This window comes from Kogia breviceps, chromosome 2 (genome assembly GCF_026419965.1).
Source record: "Kogia breviceps isolate mKogBre1 chromosome 2, mKogBre1 haplotype 1, whole genome shotgun sequence".
Lineage (NCBI taxonomy): Eukaryota > Metazoa > Chordata > Mammalia > Artiodactyla > Physeteridae > Kogia > Kogia breviceps.
The window spans coordinates 78,839,501-78,864,671 of NC_081311.1; the positions used below are offsets into that span (position 1 = coordinate 78,839,501).

At 42.9% G+C, this 25,171-nt stretch overlaps 1 protein-coding gene across 5 annotated transcripts in view; it reads right to left on the minus strand.

The window, feature by feature from the left end:
* MTR (5-methyltetrahydrofolate-homocysteine methyltransferase) overlaps positions 1–25,171 on the minus strand; it is a 116,833-nt gene that overhangs the window by 34,187 nt on the left and 57,475 nt on the right. For all 5 annotated transcript variants that reach the window (XR_010838998.1, XM_067025664.1, XM_059054616.2 and 2 more), the window contains 6 exons: positions 15,182–15,361; positions 12,546–12,662; positions 12,093–12,233; positions 5,852–5,941; positions 4,014–4,166; positions 460–567 (listed from right to left, as the gene is read on the minus strand). Coding sequence is in view for 4 of the 5 variants with exons in the window: in XM_067025664.1 (XP_066881765.1) it covers positions 460–567; positions 4,014–4,166; positions 5,852–5,941; positions 12,093–12,233; positions 12,546–12,662; positions 15,182–15,361 (789 nt within the window). In the remaining variant the exon portion in view is untranslated. The remainder of the gene's footprint in view (positions 1–459; positions 568–4,013; positions 4,167–5,851; positions 5,942–12,092; positions 12,234–12,545; positions 12,663–15,181; positions 15,362–25,171) is intronic.

The window sequence follows — 25,171 nt, forward strand, 5'->3', positions numbered from 1 at the left end:
TGGTACAGCCAACAAGAATGGAACTGAATCCAGAAGTGGTGACAAGAACATGACCAGCACACAGGAAATACTCAGTTAAGAGGTTAAGAGGTTTTCCAAAACTAAACAGCATCTCAAGGGTAGGGACCAATCTTTTTTAGCTACTGTGTCGAGCACAGTACCTGGCACGTAGTAGGAGCTTTGTAAATAGTCAGTAGATGAATGAACAAACTGCTTTTGTCTGGAAATCATGGGCTTCGTTTGAAAAATTATGTTCCCATTAAAAATTTCATGAAGCCACATTTATGGGAAAAATCCCAGGGTATCCTGATATTTGGTAAAAGAGCTAGATCATTCCTCCCTTTCCTCTTCAATGACAAACACAGCCAGGGATGACGGCTTAGGTCCCTACCCACACCCCAGTAAGAGTGTGCAGAGCCGATCCCCACAGGGCCCACAGGTTCGGACAAAATGACTCACCTTGTCTTCTGTCATGCCAGTAAGCACTCTGGTTTCTTCCCTCTCTTTTTCCATGAAGGGAGTAAGGTGACCAACGGCTTTCTTCATGACCCGAGCTGACTTTATAACCTGGGGTAAATATACAGAGTCAGGCGTCTTTACCAGAACACCTGGATGATTGCTACTGGCCACTTGTGAAATTTTAGCACAAATTATTATGCATGCTTTGTCCTCAGGTCAGCCACCCTGGAGTCCACTTACGACAGCGGGTGGGGTAAGGAAGGAGATCCCCGTGAGGAAAGTCAATGGATGAGGTAGAGCAGAAGGAAAACAAGGCTAGAAACCAAATGTTGCAGTTTCTGTCCTCTGAACTTCTGCACATTATTTTTTCTCTGCCTAGAAGGTCCTCCATCACATCTCCAAGTTCTATACATCCTTCAGGTGTCAAGCTTCTCCTCCAAGAGCCCCTTGTCAGCCTTCTCTTCTCAATCCCCAGTGTTACAATTCACTTACAATTAAGGCTTATGCAAAAAAGGACCTTTTAAAGCTTACAGAATTGGAGAATAATTTTGCAAACATATATTGGATAAGCAATTAATTTCCAAAATATATAAAGAACTAACACAACTTCATAACAAAAAACCAAATATTCCAATTAAAAAGTGGGCAGAAGAACTAAAAAGACATTTTTCCAAAGAGGATATCAAAATGGCCAGTAGGGGGCTTCCCTGGTGGCTCAGTGGTTGACAGTCCGCCTGCCAATGCAAGGGACACGGGTTCATGCCCCGGTCCGGGAAGATCCCACATGCCGCGGAGCGGCTGGGCCCGTGAGCCATGGCCGCTGAGCCTGCGCGCCCGGAGCCTGTGCTCCGCAACAGGAGCGGCCACAACAGTGAGAGGCCCACGTACCACAAAAAAAAAAAAAAAAAAAAAAAAAATGGCCAGTAGGCATATGAAAAGATGCTCAACACCACTAATCATCAGGGAAATGCTAATCAAAACCACACTGAGACATCACCTCACACCTGTTAGAATGGCCATCATCAAGATAAGACACAACAGGTGCTGGTGAGGATGTGGTGAAAAGAGAACTCTTATGTACTGTTGGTGGGAATGTAAAATAGTCCAACTATATGGAAAACAATATGGAGGTTCTTTAAAAAATTAAAAACAGGTCTACCACACGATCCAGCAATTCCACTTCTGGGTATAAACCCAAAGGATATGAAAACAGGATTTCGATAAGATATTTGCACATCCATGTTTATCACAGCATTATTTATAGTAGCCAAGATATGGAAACAACCCAAATGCCCATCAACAGATGAATGGATAAAAAAGATGTGGTACATATATACAATGGAATATTATTCAGCCATGATAAAAGAGGATATCTTGCCATGTGCAAAAAACATAGATGGACCTTGAGTACATTATACTAAGCAAGATAAATCAGATAGAGATAGATTAAGTACTGTATGCTATCACTTACATGCAGAACCTGAAAAAGGCAAACAGGAAAGAAAAAACAAAACAAAACAGAGAGTAAAATGGTGGTTACCAAAGGATAGGGGATGGGAAGATAAAACTGATGGTATTTAAAGGTACAAACTTGTAACAAGTAAATAAGCCATAGAGATCTAACACACAGTATAATGAATATAGACAATAATATTGTACTATAATGATACAGTGTGATAAAAATTGCTTCAATGGCAATCATATCACAATACGCAAATGTATCACTGTGCACTTTAAATTTACAAAACATAACATGTCAAATTTATTAAACAGACAAAAAAGAACAGAGCCTTTCATAAAATTCATCAACGTATGCTAAAATTCATAAGTAGAAGTAGGATGAGAAACAGGATATTTGCATAGTCTCAAGTTTCTCCCCACAGGTAAATTTACAGTGGAGAAACATAGCAGGTACCAGTAACCAAATGATCAAAGTTAACCTCACCAGTAATGACACACAGCAACATGATGGGCCTCCTGATACGATCCACCAAAAAGGGCACAGCATTATACTGTGCTATTCTTGCCAAAAATGAGAAAACATCAGACAAATTCAAACTGAGGGATAGGCTACCGTTATCAAACTGTACTATACCCTTCAAAAGTCAAGGTCACAAGGGAAGACTCAGGAACTGTTAGAAAAGGCAGGATAAAAGCAATGTGGGGGTGTGGAACACGAAGAGAACAGCAGCAGAAACACTGGTGAAATGTGAAAAAGGTCATTCGTTAAAAGTATTATACCAATGTTAACTTCCTGGTTCTGATAACTGTACTATGATCAAGTGAAAATGTTAACATCAGGGTAAGAAGTTGAGTGAGGGATACGTGGACGCTTTAAACTACATCTGCAACTTGTCTGTAAGTCTAAAGTTAACTCGAAAATAAAAAGTTAAAATAATAAGTCAACATCACGAAAAATAAAGACTGCGGAACTGCCCCAGACAGGGGGAGACTAAGACAGGACAACTGAATGCTCCTCATTTTGACTGTGGTTATGGTTTCACGGGTGCAGACATGTTAAAGCTTATCAAACTGCAACCTTTAAATATGTGTATTGTATATTAATTATAAAACAATAAAGCTATAAGAAAAGATGAATGCTATGAAGGAAACAGGGGAAATGGGCAATGAATAATTAAATGTAAAATGAGTTTTTAAAAAACCAACTATAATTTTTTAAAAAAAGTTAAATAAAAAAAAAAAAAAAAGAACAGACACTTTTCATTTTTTGTATACCTCACAGACCTGAACCCAGAAGCCTCAACAAGACTTGTTAACTGATGTGGTCAGTAGCTGCTGTAAGTCAAAATAAGAGTAAGAGTACTGGTTTTACTTGAAATATATCATTTAATGTATATCACTATTTAAAATGGTAATGACCTTTTCAAAATATTCATCCTTAAGGATGAACACTGGCTGGTCAAATCAAATCTTAATATGATAATTTTACATTAATCTTGAGTTTTATTTTTTAATTTATTTTTATATAGCAAGTTCTCATTAGTTATCCATTTTATACATAGTAGTGTGTACATGTCAATCCCAGTCTCCCAATACATTCCACCACCACCCCACCCCACCCGCCACTTTCCCCCATTGGTGTCCATACATTTGTTCTCTACATCTGTGTCTCTATTTATGCCTTGCAAACCGGTTCATCTGTACCATTTTTCTAGGTTCCACATATATGCATTAATACACGGTACTTGTTTTTCTCTGCCTGACTTAATGCACTCTGTATAACATGGGTTTTATTTTAATTTGGGGGTGGAGGAGAGACAGATGTTGGGGTAAGAAGTGATACAGAAGCCAGAACATGAAGACTAGGATTCTGGGAATATCCAGATGACCTCTAACCTCCACATCAGCCTAGATGGACTTTTCCAGACTACTCTTAAAAATGAATTCAGAGAAAGAATGACCAGAATCACATCTCAATGCCCCTGAGCCCTTGTCAAAATTAAAACCTGAGAAATACACCCAAACTTACTATGCATTAAAAGACAAAGGCTTTTTCTTTCAATTGTGAAAATTTCCCCCCATCATTTGCCAACCTGAGGTAGAAACATTTTTCCAGCTCCAAAAAGATCACCAACAATTTTCATGCCATTCATCAGTGGCCCTTCAATTATATTCAGAGGTCGGGGATATTTTTCCTGGTTTAATCTGGCTTCCTCAGTATCCTCAATAATGTATTTTTCAATGCCCTACACACACACACAAAAAAAAAAAAAAAAAAGGAAAAATATCACAGAAAAAATTGGCTTAAGTTCAAATAGCCAACAAAGAATAAATCATGGAAATACTTAAGATTATGGGTTTTGGAATCAGACCACATAGGTTCAAACCCTGGCTCCTATCACTAATTTAGACAATTCATTAAGCCTCAGTTTCCTCGATTAATATATCACACAGTACCAACCTCATGTGGTTATTCTGAGGATTAAATGAGATAACCTGTGTAAAGTGCTTAGCTAGCTTTACTGATATAAAGTAAATATTGAGTAAAAGTGAAAAATTAGTGACAGAAGGAGTACTAATAAGTTAAGATCAAATTCATAATAAAATACACTTATTTTCCTAGTGGTTTAACAGGTCATATATTAACAAATATCTCCTGTGAAAACAGTATGTTTTCTCACTGTAATGTTACAGGGCTGGGTGCGGGGAGGAATGACAATGGGCAGGACACTTAGACGAAGTTCAGTCCATGAAGCTTCTACTGACTTGTCCTGCCTTCACTGGTCAGGCCCTAATCCTCCAGCATCCCCCGTTCAAGGATCCTTAGAGGTGGCTGACTAGTTCCACAACCTGAAGTAGGTGAATCTCAAAAGGTCCCAGAAATTAGAAGTTAAATTCTAGAGGCAAAAAAAGAACTCTGGGGCTTCCCAGGTGGCACAGTGGTTAAGAATCCACCTGCCAATGCAGGGGACACGGGTTCGAGCCCTGGCCTGGAAAGATCCCACATGCCGTGGAGCAACTAAGCCCGTGCACCACAACTACTGAGCCTGTGCTCTAGAGCCCAGGAGCCACAACTGCTGAAGCCCGTGTGCCTAGAGCCCGTGCTCCGCAACGAGAAGCCACTGCAATGAGAAGCCCGTGCACCGAACCAAGAGTAGGCCCCGCTCACCACAACTAGAGAAAGCCCATGTGCAGCAACAAGACCCAACACAGCCAAAATAAATAAATTAATTAAAAAAAAAAAACTCTGAAATTTTCCAGAATCAGAAATGAGGAAACTGAAGCCAAGAGACTATTACTATTATTGTTTTTTTGTGGTTTTTTTTTTTGTGGTGGTACGCAGGCCTCTCACTGCTGTGGCGCCTCCCGTTGCGGAGCACAGGCTCCGGACGCGCAGGCTCAGCGGCCATGGCTCACGGGCCCAGCCGCTCCGCGGCATGTGGGATCCCCCTGGGCCGGGGCACGAACCCGCGTCCCCTGCATCGGCAGGCGGACTCGCAACCACTGCGCCACCAGGGAAGCCCCCAAGAGATTATTTATCTGGCCTAAAATTCCAATTACAGCAGAAGAGCCAGGATTCGCTTGTTGACCAAACGACAGCAACTTGGTCTCGGACAGCACTTCTCAACCTTGTCACTACTGACAGTTTGGACTGAATAATTCTCTGTGGTGCAGGCCTATCCTGTGCATTGTAGGATGGTCAGTTCAGCAGCACCCCTGGCCACTGGATGCCAGTAAAAGCTTCCACCCCCAGTTGGGACAACCAAAAGTATGTCTAGATACTACTAAAAGTGCTGAAGGGGGGTGGGTGTGGAGGGCAAAATCACCCAGGGTGGTCCAGGGAACCTCCTTTGTCAGCTGCTGTCAGCACCTCCCCTCCAGCCACATCATCAGCCCCCAGGACGAGCCCCAGCCTCCAGCCCAAGCTCACCTTCACAAGAGCGTATGCAAGGCGTTCTTCGATGGGGCCATTCCTCCACTCATCAGTCTGGATGACTTTCTTCCCTCCCTTGCCCTGAGTCTGGATTGAAATTTGGACAGAGAGATGATACAACAGGTCACTTACTCAGCTAATGGGCAGAAAAAAACTATACCTTATTCTTCTTTTACATTTCAAGGCCCTAGTAGAGTATCCAGCATGAATTAAGATCTCGGTAAATGTTTGAGGTAAGGAGAGATGGAAAGAGAGAAGTCTTTTAGGATTTGAACTTTTATTTAAAAAAATTTTTTTCCTTCCAGTTTTATTAAAATAGAATTGACATACAGCACTGTGTAAGTTTAAGATTTACAGCATAATGAGCTGACTCACGTACATCATGAAATGTTTACCACAGTAAGTTCAGTGAACATCCATCATCTCATATAGATACAAAATAAAAGAAAAAGAAAAAGACATTTTTTTCTTGTGATGAGAACTCTCAGGAGTTATTCTCTTAACAACTTTCATATATAATATAAAGCAGCATTAATTATATTTATCATGTTGTACATTACACCCCTAGTACTTACTTATCTTATGAGGAAGTCTGTACCTTTTGACTGCTTTTACCCTATTTTCCCTCCCACCATCCCTGCCTCTAGTAATCACAAATCTGATCTCTTTTTCTACGAGTTTGTTTGTTTTTAAAGCATAATCGACCTACAACACTATGTTAGCTCCTGGTGCACAGCATAGTGCTTCAATATTTCTATAATCACAAAATGGTCACCACTAGGATTTGAATGCTTATGAGAGAGACAGAGTGAGGCTCCATTTTTTTTCTTTCCTTTTTTCCTAAAAGATAGCATCTTAGGACCAAAGATTTCCAGAACAGTAAGAGAAGCTAGCTAAACCTCAAATGTGATGAGCTTTTAAAGTTCTCAACAAGGACCATCACTACCCACAGATATGTGCAGAGAGGCTGTAATGAAGCTAAGTCAGAAATCATCCTGCAGGTGGGCACACTGCAAGGTGCAAGACACAGACTGTGCTCTCGGGGACTTTGCCATATCATAAGGCAGGTGGAAATACACAAAGAAAGGTAAGCTAAAGAGAAAGCACGTGCCAAGCGCTGAATGAGGAGATGACACAGACGAGGCTAGAATGAGGAGATGACACAGATGAGGCTAGGAATTCTGCATATCATCGCAAACTGGAGTGGCGAAGAGAGACTTCGAAGAAGCTGACAGATTCAGCAAAGGGACCAAAGCACAATGATCGTGGCATGGAAGGTGAGTGGCATTATCTGTTTCCTCCATCTCGACTGATGGCACTAGTTGCCCAAACCATAAACCTCAGTATCACTCTCGAGTCTCCATCCATTCCTCACGTTCAATCAATCGCCTAGTCCTAGTGATTACATCGTCTCAATTTTTCTCTCTACCCGGCTTCCACTTTCACAGTGCAAGCAGCTAACGGGTCTCCACAGCCCAGGATCACCCTGGTCTCCAATGCATCTTCCACCCTGTAGCCAGAAGGACCTTTCCAAAATGCAAACCTGATCAAACTGCACCCAAGGGGAAAAATTCACTGTAAGTTTCCTATTTCTCTCCAGATACAGTACCGACTCCTCTCCACGCCGTACAAGGCCCTGACCTGACTTCCTCCCAGCTTCATCTTCTGACACTCCTGAGGAGCTCAGCCATCTTGAACGTTTCAATTCCTTACACTCTCCATCATCTCTTTCACCCCCGGGCCTTCACTTCTGTTCACCTGACACTTATTCAGCACCTACCAGATGCCAGGTCCCAGCTACATGCAAATCCTCCTCCTTTGGTGGGGGATACCAGTACAATCCAACCCCAAACCTTAGCCTGGCTAACTCCTATTGAGCTTTCAGGTCTCACCTGACCCAGCATTTCTGGAAGGCTTTCCCTGACCACCTCTACCTTTGGGTTCAGTGCCCTTTCTAAACAGTCTAGAGCATCCTATACATGCCCTGTCACAGCACCTACCCACCACACTCGATGACAACTGCCTCTACACACTTTTTCACGTCTCACTAAGCTGCAGGCTCTGCAGGGGCACGTCTCTCTTACTACTTAGATCCTCTAAGTACAGAAAGCACAAAGCACAAAACAAGAGTTGGGTAAATATTAGCTGAATGATTTAATCCTGAACAAGAACGGATTTTCCAGAGCAATGTTTGGGCAGGATACTAGAGGCCAAGTCACAGAGGGCCAGAAATCCATGCTCTGGAGTTTGGACTTAACCTTCCAGGCAGTGGTGGTAGGGGTGGAGGTGGGGGAATGACACAATACAAAGTTCTGAAGCTGCAGAGTAACAGTCAAAGTAGTAATTTTTTTTCTTTTGGCCACATGGCTTGTGGGATCTTAGTTCCCCACCCAGGGATTGAACTCGGGCCCTTGGCAGTGAAATCACCGAGTCCTAACAACTGGGCCGCCAGGGAATTCCCATCAAAGTAGTATTTTTAAGAGAATCCTAGAAGGGGGAGAATATTTTAACAGTCCATGATGAAGGCCTGAACTACAGTGGTAGGAACAGGAAGGAGAGGAAAGGACAAACATAAACGCATCAAGTAATGGACAGTGTGGTAGGAAAGAAGGAAGGGCCTGAGGGGAGCTCCAGGGTTGAGGTCTGGGGTAACTGAATGACGCAGGGCTTTGTCACATGTCGAGAGACCAATGCCTCTCTCGCATGCTGAAAAACCTTAAAGAAGATGGCAATTAAAAAAACCTAAGTGCTGGGGCTTCCCTAGTGGCGCGGTGGTTGAGAGTCCGCCTGCCGATGCAGGGAACACGGGTTCGTGCCCCGGTCTGGGAAGATGCCACATGCTGCGGAGCGGCTGGACCCGTGAGCCATGGGCGCTGAGCCTGTGCGTCTGGAGCCTGTGCTCTGCAACGGGAGAGGCCACAGCAGTGAGAGGCCCGCGTACCACAAAAAACAAACAAAAACCTAAGTGTTCATCAGTGAATGAATGGATACAGAAAGTGTGGTGTATATATATATACAATGGAATATTATTTGGACATAAAAAAGAGGAAATCCTGCCATTGGAAACAGCATGGATGGACCTTGAGGGCATCATACTAAGTGAAATAAGTCAGACAGAGAAAGACAAATACTGTATGATCTCACTTATATTTGGAATCTAAAAAAAAAAAAAAAAAAAAAAAAAAAAAAACTGTCCTGGAAAACAGAACAGCTGTGTAGGTCCGGAGTGGTTGTCCAGTGTAGTGGTTGTTCCCCTCGTGATGGTGGGCTGACGGGGAGCTATGATTCGCCGCCGCTGCCCAGCATCAGGAGAGAAGATGGTACTGCATATTGCTCGCCTGGGAAAAGACCAAAATTCAAAAATTCAAAGTACGGTTTCTACTGAGTGCTTACTGCTTTCGCACCATCGTAAGTTGGGGACCTGTGTATTCTCACAATCTGAGGCCATTCAAGAGCCATCCCACCCAGAGCAGAGATCCTCCCCATTCATGCCATAACAGTACTGCCTAATAAACAAACTCCATGGGAATTGCATGGTCTCATGACACCTGGAACTTACTCGCCACAGGTCAGCCTGCACCAAATCAGGGGAATTATTTTTCAATAAAGCCCATTAGAGAGCTTAGGAAGATCAGAGACAGGACTCTTTCCACCCTTTTTAATAATAATATTCAATAATCTATCAGATGAAACTTGGGTGCAGAGTTCATCGTTTCACAACAAAAAGAAATAATTATTCTCTCATATAGAAAATAATTCCTCAACCCTTATTTGCCTCATAATATTCCTGCTTTTCACGCTCCCTTTGCACTCGGTGTATCCTGAGGAATGGCTACAGAGCTGACGACTCCTGGCGGTGATGAAAGCATACCTGTTTTGGTTATTAATTCCTTACTAGTAACAGAAGTCACCTTGAATGGAGACAGCCTACTTGACAGAGGGGTCAATGGCTTGTGGTAAGTCTTTGTGCTTACATGAAGAGGGAGGCACTTGTTTATACGATGGATTGTTGAACCCTTGCAATTTTTTTTTTCTTAATTAATTTATTTTTGGCTGCACTGGGTCTTTGTTGCTGTGCGCGGGCTTTCTCTAGTTGTGGCGAGCAGGGGCGCTCTTCGTTGCAGTGCATGGGCTTCTCATTGCAGTGGCTTCTCTTGTTGCGGAGCACGGGCCCTAGGTACGCGGGCTCCAGTAGTTGCGGCACGCGGGCTCAGTAGTTGTGGCATGTGGACTCAGTAGTTGTGGCATATGGGCTCAGTAGTTGTGGCATGCGGGCTTAGTTGCTCCGCAGCATGTGGGATCTTCCCGGACCAGGGCTTGAACCTGTGTCCCCTGCCTTGGCAGGCAGATTCTTAACCACTGTGCCACCAGGGAAGCCTGAACCCTTGCAAATGTGATGAAGATTTCCCCCTTAATCTTCAGCTGTGCCCCAGGGGCAAAACCTCTCGGCAGCTCAGCAAGATATAGAGAAGCAAAAACTTGTAAGTAAATACTGAAAGTGAACAAAGACTGAAAAGAATGACTGATATAAAATACAAAACTGGCAAAACCGTATATGAGAATAGGCTTATGGAGCCCTACCTTTCCTAACCGAGAGCTGTCTCATCTGAACAGTGGAGAAGATGAAATAGCACATCACTTTATGGGTTAATTAAGAACGCTCTAGTATAACTTCCTGATATAGAAGCTATGATACCCTTCTGGCCTTCAGCAGAACCCTGTTTTAGTCAGTGATTCATGAAGGATCCCCTGCTAAGTGGAAGGCAGGCTAAGACAAAAACTGAATAGTTTTTAACACTCACGTCTTGGGCTAAGCACTTTGTCTACCTGAGTGGAAACAATCATGGAAATAGTGAAGGAAAGCTAGGCACTGTTTCTTATGTAATGAGCTGTGAAGCAGAACTTGATCATATTTGCAACAGTCAAGACATTCCATCCTGGATCCACATGAGAAATCAGAAATGTCCCAAGGAACTGAGAGGAGGGTCATGTGCTCACTGACTAAGTCTGAACTCCACTCAGCTCTGCTGAATGAACCTAAGGCTAACATGAGCGGTTTCAGAAATCTAAATCTTGTCTCCATGAGGCTAATAAATCAAGGATGCAGTTAATCCTAAATTGTCCTATCCTTCTTCCAGAACATTTCAGTACTCTTCGAAGGCAGAGGAAAAGTTAGCAGTTCTGCCAGAGATGAAATCAGATTTTAACATGGAAAACGTTAACATAGGTAGCAACACACACAAAAGCATTCTACCACTTTCCCAACGTGCTTTGTGAGAAAAATGTCTTCCCTTGCTATCACTTTCTGGAATAAATTAAAAAGTAAGTTTTCTTGAGGTAAAGATCTCATCTTTCCTTAAAGTGAGTTATAGGAAGCAGTACCCATAATAGATACTTAATACACCCAGGACTGCCGAACACATAATAAATGGAAACGAGGAACTGATTTTTGGATTAACTAAAATTATTCTCATGTCTATAGATCAAATGTGTACAGACCTCAAGCCCTGAACTGTAGAACTGTGCCATAACTGGACTAGATCCTAATATAAACAGGTATAAATACAAATATAAAGCTGTAACAATGGGAACCAGGTAATCACACAGCCACACAAGAAAATGTCCAAAGTAGCCAATTTACATGATGAGGTAGAAAAATACCCAATAACATGGAAAGATGTTCCCAGTATACTGCTAAACAAATGGGTTATCAAAAAAGCATTGAGAAAATAGTTAACATTTTTATAAAAAATGTGTGTGAGTGTGCGTGTACGTGTGTGTGCGTGTACGTGTGCGTGTGTGTGTGTGTGTGTGGACACACCTATTAGCACATATTCGTATTGAAAAAAACCAAAACCATGACTAGAAGGTTGTAACAAAATCTCAACAGTGGTTAAGCAGGATTATGAGTAATTTTTATTTTCTTCTTTTGCTTACCTGTATTTTGTACATTTTCTAGAGTTAATATATGTTACTTTGGCATGATAAAAATTAATTTTACATTTTAAAATAAACTTAAAGAAATATAAATTAAGAATACTGAAGCAGATAGGTAAGGCCTGCTTCTCTTTCCTTGCCCTAATGAAAACACCTTCTCTAAAACTCTCTGTAGAAACCTTCAATGATTCAAAGACATGGCTGGATCCTTGCTTCTATTCTACAATGAAGGTCTAATAACACTAAGTGAATGAAAGATTCAAAGATAGGAAAAGCCATCCGTCGGAACACTTCTCCCTACCTGGGCATAGTGTAAGAGCTTCTCGGTGGCCTCAGGGTCTCTGTTCCAGATGAGGTCCTCACAGAGCTGGAGAAGTTCCTTGTGGATGTCATCATACACAGGAAGGCTTCCAGCATTCACTATCCCCATGTCCATACCAAACTAAGGGCAATAAAAAGAAAAATGAGGATTTCTAGGGATACTCTAAATCGGAGCAGCGACTCTTTCTGTGAAGAACCAGACAGAAAATACTGTAGGCCATAGCTTCTGTCGCAACCACTCAGCTCTGCTGCTGTAGCATAAAAGCATCCATAGACAGGATACGAGTGAGAATGTGTGACTTTGTTCTAATAAAACTGTATTCACAGAACTCTGTGAATAAAGCAGAGCAGAGTTACTTTGTGGGCTGAAGTCTGCAAACCCCTGCCCTAAGTAAAAGCTGGTGTCAAAGGATAAACAGGTGTTCCACTATACCTTGATTGCATGGTAAAGGAAAACCCCATGCATTGCTTCTCGAATGGCTTCCATTCCTCGGAATGAAAAGGACAAGTTGGAAAGACCTCCACTTACTTTGGCTCCAGGTAACGTTTCCTGGAAAAAATTTTAAAATGTGAAGAGATTTCCCTACTTTGCCAAAAGCAGCAATCACATCCCTTAAGCTTTATTTATAACAGTGGAAAGTAAAAAAAAAAAAAAAAAAAAACCAAAAAAAACCCCAAACATATAGAGTTCAAAGTAATTCAGAGCTTCATTTAGCTAGACATAGACCACAACTTGCATATCAGGACATCACAAAGGCAGTGCTTCATAGTTTTTCCTACTAGACTCTAATCTCCCTAAGGAAAAATAAAAAATTCTGCTTTATCTCTGTATACTTCTACAGAGACCATGATAGGGCCATAATACATGGTGAGTATGCCATAAAATATTTGCTGGAGAGGCACTTCCCTGGCAGTCCAATGGTTAAGACTCTGCGCTTCCACTGCAGGGGGCATGGGTTCGATCCCTGGTCGGGGAACTAAGATCCTGCATGCTGCACCACGCAGCTAAAAAGAAAAAAACTTTGCTGGATAAATAACAGAAAAAGAAAGAAACAGAGACAGATAACAGAAAGAGAGACAGACAGAGAGAACAAACAGAGACAGAGAGTAACTGGTCATTCACGGAAGGCACAAACTACTAGAATGCTTCCATTGCCTAAATGAACAAACTCCCAGGTTCACTATAAACTTGACTAATTTTAAAAGGGCAAAAGGAAATTGAGGTTCCCTCCACACCTTATGACATATCAAGCATTAGTATGTGTGTGGAACAACAGGATCTCTTACTGTTGGTTAAAGTACAAACTTGCTCAAGCATTTTGGGAGAGAGCTGGTCACTGCCTGCTACTGTGACCCGACCTTTCCACTTCTGGGTATATTTTATAGGGAAGCTCACGCAAGAGATATATACAAGAACGCTCATGGCAGCCTTGCTCATAACATACCCAAATTGGAAACAAACCAAATGTCTAGGGACTTCCCTGATGGCGAAGTGGTTAAGAACCCACCTGCCAATGCAGGGGACACGGGTTCGAGCCCTGGTCCGGGAAAATCCCACGTGCCGCGGAGCAACTAAGCCCGTGCGCCACAACTTCTGAGCCCATGCGCTGCAACTACTGAAGCCTGCGTGCCTAGAGTCCGTGCTCCGCAACAAGAGAAGCCACCGCAATGAGAAGCTTGCGCACTGCAAGGAAGAGTAGCCCCTGCTCTCCGCAACCAGAGAAAAACCCACAGGCAGCAACAAAGACCCAACACAGCCAAAAATAAAACGTTAAAAAAAAAAAAACCAAATGTCTATCAACAGCAGAACAGTTAATTATGAAAGTTATATGATGGAATATTATACATTAATTAAAATGAACAAAGTACAGCTACAACAACACAGGCGAATCGTTAAAATGAGACTGGGTGAGGAAAAAAGGCATTAGAATCTTAAAACTCAAAAATAGGCAAAACTATACTGTTTATACAGTTAATTCTCATTTTTAAAAAAAATTCTCATTATTTGATAGTTATGTTGTATGAAGTCACTGCAAACACTGCAAATTGGGGAAAAAAACCACTGCTCCCATGGGAAATGCAGGGTTAGGTTCATGAACCTCTGGTCCCCAAATTATCATCACTGATCAACATATAACCCTGTTTTATATGTGTTTCCATTTAAAGACATCTTGCTTAGTATATATTGTTGATTGCCTACCACTGGGCTCACAGCCAACAGCACAACTCGTGTCTAAACAAAATTCATCTAACACACATATTTTCTCCATAAGGCACATAACAGCCTTCTTGCACATAGGAACACTAAATAACACTTCAGCACAATGCGTGGGGGCCATTTAAATAGAGAAATCAATCACCAAGAAAAAGCTCAAAAATGTGAAAAACATGGCACTAAACAGACCATGAAAAGGGCACTTGTTTACGGAATGAGGGCTGAACCAAGAGGTTCAACCCTGTTGACTGATCTGGAACATGTGGGTCAGGCACTCAGCTCTCTCACCACTCTGCACATGCATATGCCTGTGAATGAGACAGAAGCACCATCAGTATTGATTTGGGGGTCACAAATAAATTTTAGTGAGTAGGTGAATTTGCAGATCCAAAAGCCATGGATAATTCAGATTGACTGTGTATACAGAAGTGATAAAATTTTAAAGAAAAGCAACAAAGTAGAATCATAACACCCAGCCTGTTGAAACATGCATAAAATTCAGAATGAGGGTGTAATGACAAAGGGAGAGCCATGGGGGAACTACCCCTGTTCCATTTCAGGACGCAAGTGAAAGTGAACGCTATTATCTGCTTCATAATTAATTATTTATCATATTCTATTATTTTTTTCTATATTTCCTGGTATGTGTGTTTTACTTCACAGTATAAAATAACATATAAAAGAAAAAACAATAAAGGCCCCTAAATTTCAGAAAACCAATTTACTACCTAAGAATAAAGAATGTCAATATTCCTTGCCAACAAATATATACATTAGCTCAAACCATTCACTGGAGCCATGTGGTAAATCTAAGCAATGTCTTGGGTAGAAAGGAGAAAAACACTCATACTCACTTTAATGACTTTTGTTGCACTGATAAAATTAACAGCATACAAGTTGTGTTCTTCCATCCCAGTACCAATGGTGAGGATATTAGGGTCAAAGATGATGTCATTTGGATTGAAGCCCAGTTTTTTCAAAAGGAGATGGTAGGCCCGGGTGCACACTCTGATTTTGGTGTCTGTTTCTGTTGCCTGGGGAAAGGAGTAAAAGATGTAATTTGAAATAGAAAAATGAGGTGTTATCTATGAAAACAGAAGGACAATTCACTTGTTGAAAGCGCTTACGTATCAATGCTTGGATTTCATAGAAATCCAAATGCCAAGCAGCCTCTAAATGTTTATCAAATTATCTCCAAGGAGGAATTGGTTTAAAGTCCCTTTGTGTTTTCGTTAACACAACAGCTATACTACTTCTGTAAAGATCGAATCTTACACACACATGGTATATTAATAAACAGCCTTCTTAAAAATACACACATATGATAAAAATTCAAATACTACTAAAGAATAAATTTAAAAATACGTGCCCTTTCTCTCTGGACCTGCCTGCAGTGTCCTAACCCATCACCCAGGCTTTCTTGGACCTTCCTGCAGTAACAGTCTACACAGATTCAAAGACGTGTATTTATTCCCCACCTCCAACCCCACCCACCATAACATTAGCTAACTAACTTGTGCCTTAAGTCATAAATATAAATTAATATTACTTTTCAAAACAATGACCCTAGAAAGCAAAGCACTGACTCCAGCAAATCCCAGCCCTCCTGTTGCTTCCCATTATCCTCAGAATCAGGTCGCATGCCTCCAATCGTTTCCTATCATTGCCCCTTCATCTACTCCACTCTCCCCACACTGCTCCCTGATGTTCCTGAAACCCACCAAGCTCGTCCTCCCTCAGAACCTTTCTATTCACTGCTGCCACTGCCTGGAACACACTGTGACATGGCTTTGTGCTTTGCATCACTCAGGTCTCCGCCCAAATGTCCCGTTTTCAGAGAAGCCTTCCTTAATCACCATCTCTAAACCAGCCTCCTGCCGCCCCTCTTGCATCCTCTACTCTTTTTCATGGTAACTCTCCTAGAAAATATATTTATTTGGCAACTTGTTTATTACTTTTTGTTTTATTATTTATTATTAATTTGTCATGGTGAGCTAGAATCAGTCTTGCTGTAACCCCAGAGCCCAGGGCAGCGCCTGCCAGAGGATGTGCTCAATATCACTGTTGAATGAATGAATGAATGAGGCTTTGACTCAGGGCATTTCTTTTTTAAAAAATAAATTTATTTATCTATCTATCTATCTATTTATTTATTTATGGCTGCGTTGGGTCTTCGTTGCTGTGCACCAGCTTTCTCTAGTTTTGGCGAGCAGGGGCTACTCTTCCTTGCGGTGCGTGGGCTTCTCATTGTGATGGCTTCTCTTGTTGCAGAGCACGGGCTCTAGCTGCGTGGGCTTCAGTAGTTGTGGCATGTGGGCTCAGTAGTTGTGGCTCGCGGGCTCAGAAGTTGTGGCTCGCGGGTTCTAGAGCACAGGCTCCGTAGTTGTGGCGCATGGGCTTAGTTGCTCCGCAGCATGTGGGAATCTTCCCGGACCAGGGATCGAACCCGTGTCCCCTGCATCAGCAGGTGGATTCTTATCCACTGCGCCCCCAGGGAAGCCCTGACTCAGGGCATTTCTAAACTTGGTCATGGAAACTGTCTTCAGGTCAAATTTACAACCTCAACACGAGGCTTATTCAACGAATTTCATGCTGAATGATTTCTGTGTGTAGAAAAAAAAACAAATCTGCTCTGAAGAAAAAATGAATACTTGCTATCACTACAGTGGTTCCAAAAAAATAAGTTACATACAGTTCTGAATAAATGTGCAAAATGTTCCTGAAAAGTGTCCAACACCACTGAATTAAGTGTTGAGTCTTCCAGGCTGACTACTTGGAGGGAGGATACCCTTGACCAGATGTGAACACGAAGGATGGCAAATAACCTGCTGATCACACACATCCTGACCTCTAGAGGGAGCTCTCAGGCAACAGCAGGGATGAGGGGTGCGGACACTGCTGTAGTTCAAGGACATTTAGTGAGGCCCCAGCCTCCAGAGAAAGGCGTGGCGGGGGAATTATAAAAAGAACTCACTCAGATCTAGGCCTCTGATTGCTCGCCTACTTCGGTGTTCATTCTGTCTAATCTATCCCTGCTTCCTGCAGCTGCTGGGGTTAGAGTCTACCTCCTGCTGGGGATGTGCTCCCACGACTTAGCAGACCAAGGGGCCCAGGGAAAGGACCACAAGGAGTGGGCTTCTGCAGCCCCACTGCCCCAGGCTTCAGGGAAGGTGGCAGGCTCTCATCTTCCTTAACAAACTTCTTGCTTCCTCCTTCAGTTAGTGATAAAGTTACGGTTAAGATCAAGACGTAGGCTCAGAAGACAGCGGTCAAGAGCAGGTCACCCAGGGTCACCTTTCATCTTGGACTTTATCTCCCCCTTTGCAGAGAGCCAAACAGAGTTCTAGGTTCTAGGTTCATGGCCCAGCTAAGCTCACTAGGAGAAAAGGTACAGGGGTTTGGGGTTAGCAGTGCTGTTAGTATTTCTTCATCACCTAGTTTGGTTGGTAGGTCCTGGTCCTCTCTTTCTCTGAGCCATGAATGACATCTCACAGGACAGTAATTCATTTCTAGGTCAGAACTGAATCATCAACTCTCAGTGCTGCAAGGATGAGGCCCCTGTCAACTTGTTCTCCCAGCACCTAGTACACTACCTGCCACATGAACAGACAAGCAGCTACTGTCTGTTGAATAAGCAAGCAAATCTCAGAACGCAGTTTCAATGGACAGGCCTTTGCCAGGAGCATATCATGTAAGATTCTCCAAGGTTCTCTTTGTCCTGTTCCTCAGCCAGGGTTGTGAGATAAAGATACTAATAAGCTTCAAGCTTTGAGGATTTCAAAGATGCAGGAGCTCTCAACTCTGGTGGCACGTTTTAATAACCTGGAGGGATTTTCGTTTTCTAACACTGATACCTGAACCTCACTCGAGACCAGTTCAATCAGAATCCTGAGACGAGACCTAAGCAACAGTATTTTTAAAGAGCCCCTCAGCAATATTAACATACAGCCCAGGTGAGAACCACTCAAGAGCGAGATGCACCTTCTCAGGCTGAGGTAGAAGAAACCTCAGTGACAATACTGCAAATCTAAGGGCCAAGAAGGAGGAACAAATACCTTTTATGATTTACCAGGTTTATTCTTAAGCTGTAGTAAAGCTAGACAGCCATCAGTAGGCAGGAGGTTTCAGTTAAGAAATCCACTGCTCAGGTTTTGCTAGATTATCAGACACTTAGGGAAAAATGAGATAAGCACAAAACAATTTTTGATTTAGTTATCGAGGCTGATACTATGAGAAAGAAAGAAAAAGGATCAAAGACACCTAGGTTCTGTGAAAATGCACCCTGACGAGGAACAGAGAAGGAACAGGACCAACTTCAGAGGCAAGTTAAAGGTTTCAAACTTGACTGAACCAGCTTCACGTGGGCCACGGAACACAGCAGAGTTCAAAACGGAAGTGACGGAACGGAACGTGTGTGCCACCGTCAGAAAGGCACCGACAAGTCAGAGAGAAAAAAGCTGAAGAAGGGAAGTTTCCAAGGGAAAATACAGGACAAGAGACCCGTTGGCTTAAAATCACTCAGGGCAAGGGATCGGTTCAGAAATCCTTGGAGTGACTTCCCTGCTGGGGTAAGTGTGGGGCGTAGAAGCAGCTGAAGGTTAGGACACCCAGAGGCCGGCAGAAGCAGCAGGCCTGAGGGCAGAAGCGGAGGCATGGATTAAGGACAGCGCAGAGCACTGAGCTGGGGTCGTAGGAGACGCAAGGTCACCTTGGAACGCCTCCTGGCTCACCCTTCTCCTGAAAGAACGGAGGCTGTGCCCCTGGCAGAACTCACACTTAAGGCAGAATGTGGATGCCAGTAACTCAGGATTACAGAGGACATGGATAGGATTTCAGACGTGGAATAGACACCGAGAGGCGATCTGGTGAGGAAAAAGGGGTATCGGTTGCAATCTAGAAACTGCAGGTGCCACCACACTGAAAACTTCTGAACTCTTTAAAGAAGTCAAGCTGTTTTAAATGTCACCTTCTAGGAGAGGATGCAAATTCTGTGCGGGGTGAAAGAGAAGGAAATTCTTAATATGTTTATCGATCCCTGGATAGAGTGGAGGATGGGTTGGCTTTAGTACATTCAAAGGGAGAGCTAGGAAGGGGATACAGTAGAAAGAGACAGCTCATAGGAAGAGCAAAGAAAAAGACTGACCTACTATCCAGAGATGTATTTAAAACCAATACCCAAAAATATTTAGATAAGACCCATAACCTATCTAGCTTTGCCTTCCTTTTAACAATCGAGCTTTAAATATTAACTCTTTCCCTGCCCTTCAGTTCTTTCTGGAATCCCACCCTGCTAGATTTTCCCTGCTTCATCAGGTCTTTCTTCCACTTTCACCAAAACCTCTGAAAGGCACTGAATCTTGCAAGGAGCTGGGCCTTCTGCTAACCCTTATTTATCCTCAGTGCCCAGAGCCCAAGGCTTGGCACAGAGGATTAAAATACGAAAACCATATTTGTCCTTTCCCCATCAGCCAGACAACATCAGAGAGAAAAACGGGTAGCAGAAAAGAAGCTGCCCTGGGTTAAGAATTGGGTTACTCAACCTTGATACTGTTGACAATCTGGACCAGAGCATTCTTTGCTGCGGGGGCCGCCCTACGCATTGGAGGGCTTTCAGCAGCGTCGCTGTCCGCTCCCACTAGATGACGGAGCACATCCCCTCCCAACAACCCAGTCATGACAATAAAAAATCTGTCTAGACATCGCCAAATGTCCCCTGGGGTGGCAAAATCACCCCCCCCCACTTGAGAACTACTGGTTTAGAGGAGCCACAGGGGATACAGCAGGTGAGGAGACCAGAAACCAGACTCATCTGCAAGGTCATTATCATAAGCCAACAGGTCCTTGTGGCTTTTCTCTAGAACCTGCAGAGAGAGGCTGTTTGCTGGAAAATCCTACTCTGCAGAGTCAAATACTACGGCCTGGATGAAGCAATGCTACGTCCCAGCAGGGGCAAATGAACCCACTCAAATCTTCTCTCTCACAGCGAGGGGTGCCAGGCACATGCCGGGGAGCTGGGACCCTCAGCGTAGGAGGTATGCCTACTGCATGCTGTGCTGTTATTCCTGCAGGACAACTGGACACCTCAGGCATGGAGGTCTTGAGACCAGGCGTGGCTCAGAGGCCTATGTTCCTCATATCCCTATCAAAAACTCCTACCTCTGAAGGCAATCTGGACAAGTCTTCTTACAAACAGAGAATTTAAAATATAACTACCTTATAAGGAAAGGTCCAAGGAGATAAATACTCAATCACAGCGTCTTTACCAGAGAGGGGTGACCTCTCTATAGCCACTAAAAAGGAGGCCCCGGAAATGCAGAAATATATGTCAGATTTTAACAAAGCTGGGAGAGCATCAGAGCAGAAACTCTGAGAATCAACTCCTAGGCTTGGGTCAACTACCTTCACCAAGGAAAAAAATAAAGGGCAAACTAACCACTATTGATTTTGGTTTCCTACAACTATGTGTTTATCATACTATGGTGCATAACCTACTGGAAAATATAAGATATTCAACTCGAAAACAGTGTCAATTTACCTAAATTTTAAAAAGAAGTTGTTATGAAATAAAAATCTAAAAAATTACTACCAAAGGAAAAATATTTAAGAAAGGAAAAATAAGCCAAAATCACAACAATAAAACAACACAAATACCTAGGAATGTTCTTGAGGTTTCCTATTTAAGAAAAACTATAAAACTTGATTGAATAGTAACCAGAAAGATATATCATGTTCCTGAATGTCTCCCAGACAACAATTCCTTATTATTTTCTAGGTTAGGATTTATTACATTTTAATCAATAACCTAATGGAGCTTTATTTCTCCATAAATTAGAATATTATGATCAAATCATTTTAACATAGGAAAATGTGCTGAATATAATGGATCTTTTATAGGATGATATTGATTATTCTTTTACATAGTTTACACACGTGCAAACAAAAATAATATAGTCTATTCTACTATGTGATAATGTAAGTTTTCTTAGAAATACAGTTATCAAAAATTGTCATAAAAATAATCACTTCAATTAGAAAAGGAGAATTAAATCTAGAGGTGAGTAGTAATAATTTTTCCCATAGAAATTTCAATAATGAAAGTGTTCTTCATATTTTATATATTATTACATATATCATATATATATTTTGTTGTTGTTGTTACTTAGAGTTAAAAGTAACAGCTGATCGGGCTTCCTTGGTGGCGCAGTGGTTGAGAGTTCGCCTGCCGATGCAGGGAACACGGGTTCGTGCCCCGGTCGGGGAGGATCCCACGTGCTGCGGAGCGGCTGGGCCCGTGAGCCATGGCCGCTGAACCTGCGTGTCCGGAGCCTGTGCTCCGCAACGGGAGAGGCCACAACAGTGAGACGCCCGCGTAACGCAAAAAGAAAAAAAAAAAAAAAAAAAAAAGTAACATCTGATCAAAACTACTAACATCAACAAAAAACACAGAAGTGCTTCCTTATTTGCCTTCTAATCCAGAAGTCTCAGGGCCAGTCCTCCCTGTCATATCTGGCCTTGACCTTGAAGTTTTCATTGCACTATGGATCACAAACATAAAGCAAAGACAGTTGCCATGTACTGGAACATAAGCACATTGTATGTTCCTCTGCTTTGTTTAGTTGCAACGGTGGTCTTCCATTTAAGAGAGCTGTTTTCTCCTTATAACCAGTGGTGTCATCCAAGCAAAGCAAATCTTTGTTCTTACCTGATTGTTACACTCAAAGGTGTTACGAACTCAATTAATAGAAGAAATGCCTTTACATCAAAATATCTGTATTGCTGATTTTTGAACTATTCAAGTATATGAGTTTTTTACTTTGTTCTTTATAATTTTCAATACTACAATCCATCAATGAGCATATGTAGGTCTATGATTATATAGAAAAATTACTTTTAATCAGGAAAAGCAGTTTTTGAAAAGGGACCTTTAATCCCACCACCTTTACTCTAACAGCTATTCTCCTTAATAGCATTTTCCTCCAATCTTTATCAAATGTGGTTTTTATGTAGTTGCATATACAGTGTCTATATAACTATTGTTTTTTAATTTTTTTATTTATATCTTGTAAGCACTGTCAAGCTGCTCCATAATCTTCATAATTAATATTGAAAAACTCTGGATAATATTATAACAGAATGATAACCTAAGTTATCACTTTCTCTCCAGTTGGGCATTTAGGTTGTTTTATCTTCAATAAAAAGCAGGTGAAAAACCTTGACATATATAGAATTCTTATGCTGCTGAATGCTTTTATTGGGATACTTTCCCAGAAATGAGATCATTACCTCAAAGTGTATGAACATTTTCATGTCTCTCAACAGGCATTATGGGATCTTTCAAAAGGACTGACTCAGTTTTTACTACACTTTACAATGAATGAGGCCTTCTGTTTACCACTGCTGTACCAGCACAGACCTTGATCATTTTAAAGTTTACTTTTGCTAACTTAATAAGGACAAAACAACACTTTAATATTGCTCTAATGTGTATTTCTCTTATAACCAGCAAGTTAAAAAATTTCCCCTACATTTGCTTTTTATTTGTGGACTCATTCAAATCTAAATTGGGAAAGCTTGTTCTCAGCCAAGATCAAGCACTCTGCAGGGGAGATAACACAGGATTTGGAAGCATGCATCAGTCTTCAAACTAGGCAGACCAGGGCTCCATCACGTCCTAGCCATTTGACCTTGGCTCACTGTAAAATGGGGCGACAGCTACCCCACATGGTTACTACGAGGACTAAATGAGATAAACTCTGCTGGTGGTTTTCAGCCAGAATATACAGGAGAATCACATCTAAGACTTTAAAATTACCAAAGCCAGGTCTCATCCCAGACCAAATGAGTCAGAAACTCAGGGGGCGGAAACCAGGGGTGTGTATGTTTTAACAGCACAGTCAGTGACTACCCTTCCCCATGGGAGTGCTGCTTCACACTTCTGGTAAAGCACCAGTACACGAAGCAAACAACATTCCATTCTCATTCTCAGGGCTGACCTTGCCTACTGCTTCACTGAGAAAATAGAAGCAGTCAAACTCCCCCCAGCACTCCGAGCTCTGCCGGCTGCGGCTGCTGCTGCTGCTGCTGCTGCTGCTGCGCTGTAAGCATGCTGCCCCATGCCCTGCCTGCCAGCCCCTCGACCCACAAGGTCACAGACGGAGCAAGTGCCCCCTTTCTCCTGCACACCAATTCCTCCCCTTCTCTCTACCAGGTCACTCCCACCAGCTTACAAACACATACTGTCACATCATCTGTCTTCACACACACACACACACACACACACACACACACACACACACACACACACACACACACACACACACACACACACACACACACACACACACACCCTTTCTTAACCTCACATCCATCTCTGGTTTCCACCCTATTTCTGTTCTCCTTTATGGCAAAACTCTCCCAAAATGGTTTATACCTACTGCCCCCAATTCTCCTCTTCTCTCTTGAACCCACTGCGATTAAGCTTTCATCTCCTTGGAAACAGCACAGCAAGATCATCAACTATCCCACTTCTAAATCCAAGGGTAAATTCTTGATCTCCTCCTCCCTGATCTACCCACAGCGCTTTAAAATAGCTCGTCACGCCCTTCCAGAAGCTTCCTTTTCACTTGGCTTCCAGGTGAACTCTCCCCTCTGGTTCCTCTCCTACCAAACAGGCTGCTCCTTCCCAAGTTCTCCCTGACCACGAAGCACTGTGGCTCCAAGACCCGCTTAGTCCTGGGGCTCTTCTTTACTGTCATTCCTTTGGTGAAGTCAGTCTCACTGATTTAAATATCATCTAGCAATAAATAATTCCCAAGTAAGGCAATCCTATCTTCAAGCCAGACTCTGTCCATGAAGCCCGCACTCACCTACACAACCACATCCTGAGCGCACCACTGAAAACATACGGCCAGACCGGCACTTCTCCTCAGTCCGTACCGCATCGGCTGCTCACTGCCCTCCTACCTCAACTACCCAGGCCAAAAAGCTGAATGTTATCTGTGACTCCTCCTCCCTTCATGGCTCACAACCAGCTCGAAGGCAAACCCTGCTGGCTCTACCTTAAAGACACATCTAGAAATGGATGACGCCCCACGTCTTCTGTTGCCCCCGCCCTGGTCACGGCCACCATCACCCCTCATCTGCGCTACAGCAACAACCTCCAGGGGCTCTGCTTGGTCCCCACAGACCATTCTCCCTGAAGAACCAGAGTAGTTTTGAAACATAAATCGGACCATGTTCGCTCCTCTGCTCAAAACCCTTCAGTGGCTTCCCAGCTCACTCACAGGAAGAGCCAAGGTGTTAACAGTGGTCTCCAAGGCCCTACACGATTTGGTGGCTGCATTTTTTTTTTCCTTTGGCTGCGTTGGGTCTTTGCTGCGCGCAGGCTTTCTCTAGGTGTGGCGAGCGGGGGCTACTCTTTGTTGCTGTGTGCGGGCTTCTCACTGCGGTGGCTTCTCTTGTTGCGGAGCACGGGCTCTAGGCGTGCGGGCTTCAGTAGTTGTGGCTCACAGGCTCTAGAGCACAGGCTCAGTAGTTGTGGCGCACGGGCTAAGTTGCTCCACAGCATGTGGGATCTTCCTGGACCAGGGCCCGAACCCGTGTCCCCTGCATTGGCAGGTGGATTCCTAACCACTGCACCACCAGGAAAGCCCGCAGCTGCCTTTTTAACCTCAGAACTTCTCAATCTCCTCTTCTCCCCGCTGTTCCATCCCAAACCATCCTATATAAAAGAGCATCCCCCACCCTCATCCTGGTAGTCCTATCACCCTTATCCCTTCCATACCCCAGTGTGTGTGTGTGTGTGTGTGTGTGTGTGTGTGTGTGTGTGTGTGTATCTTTATGTT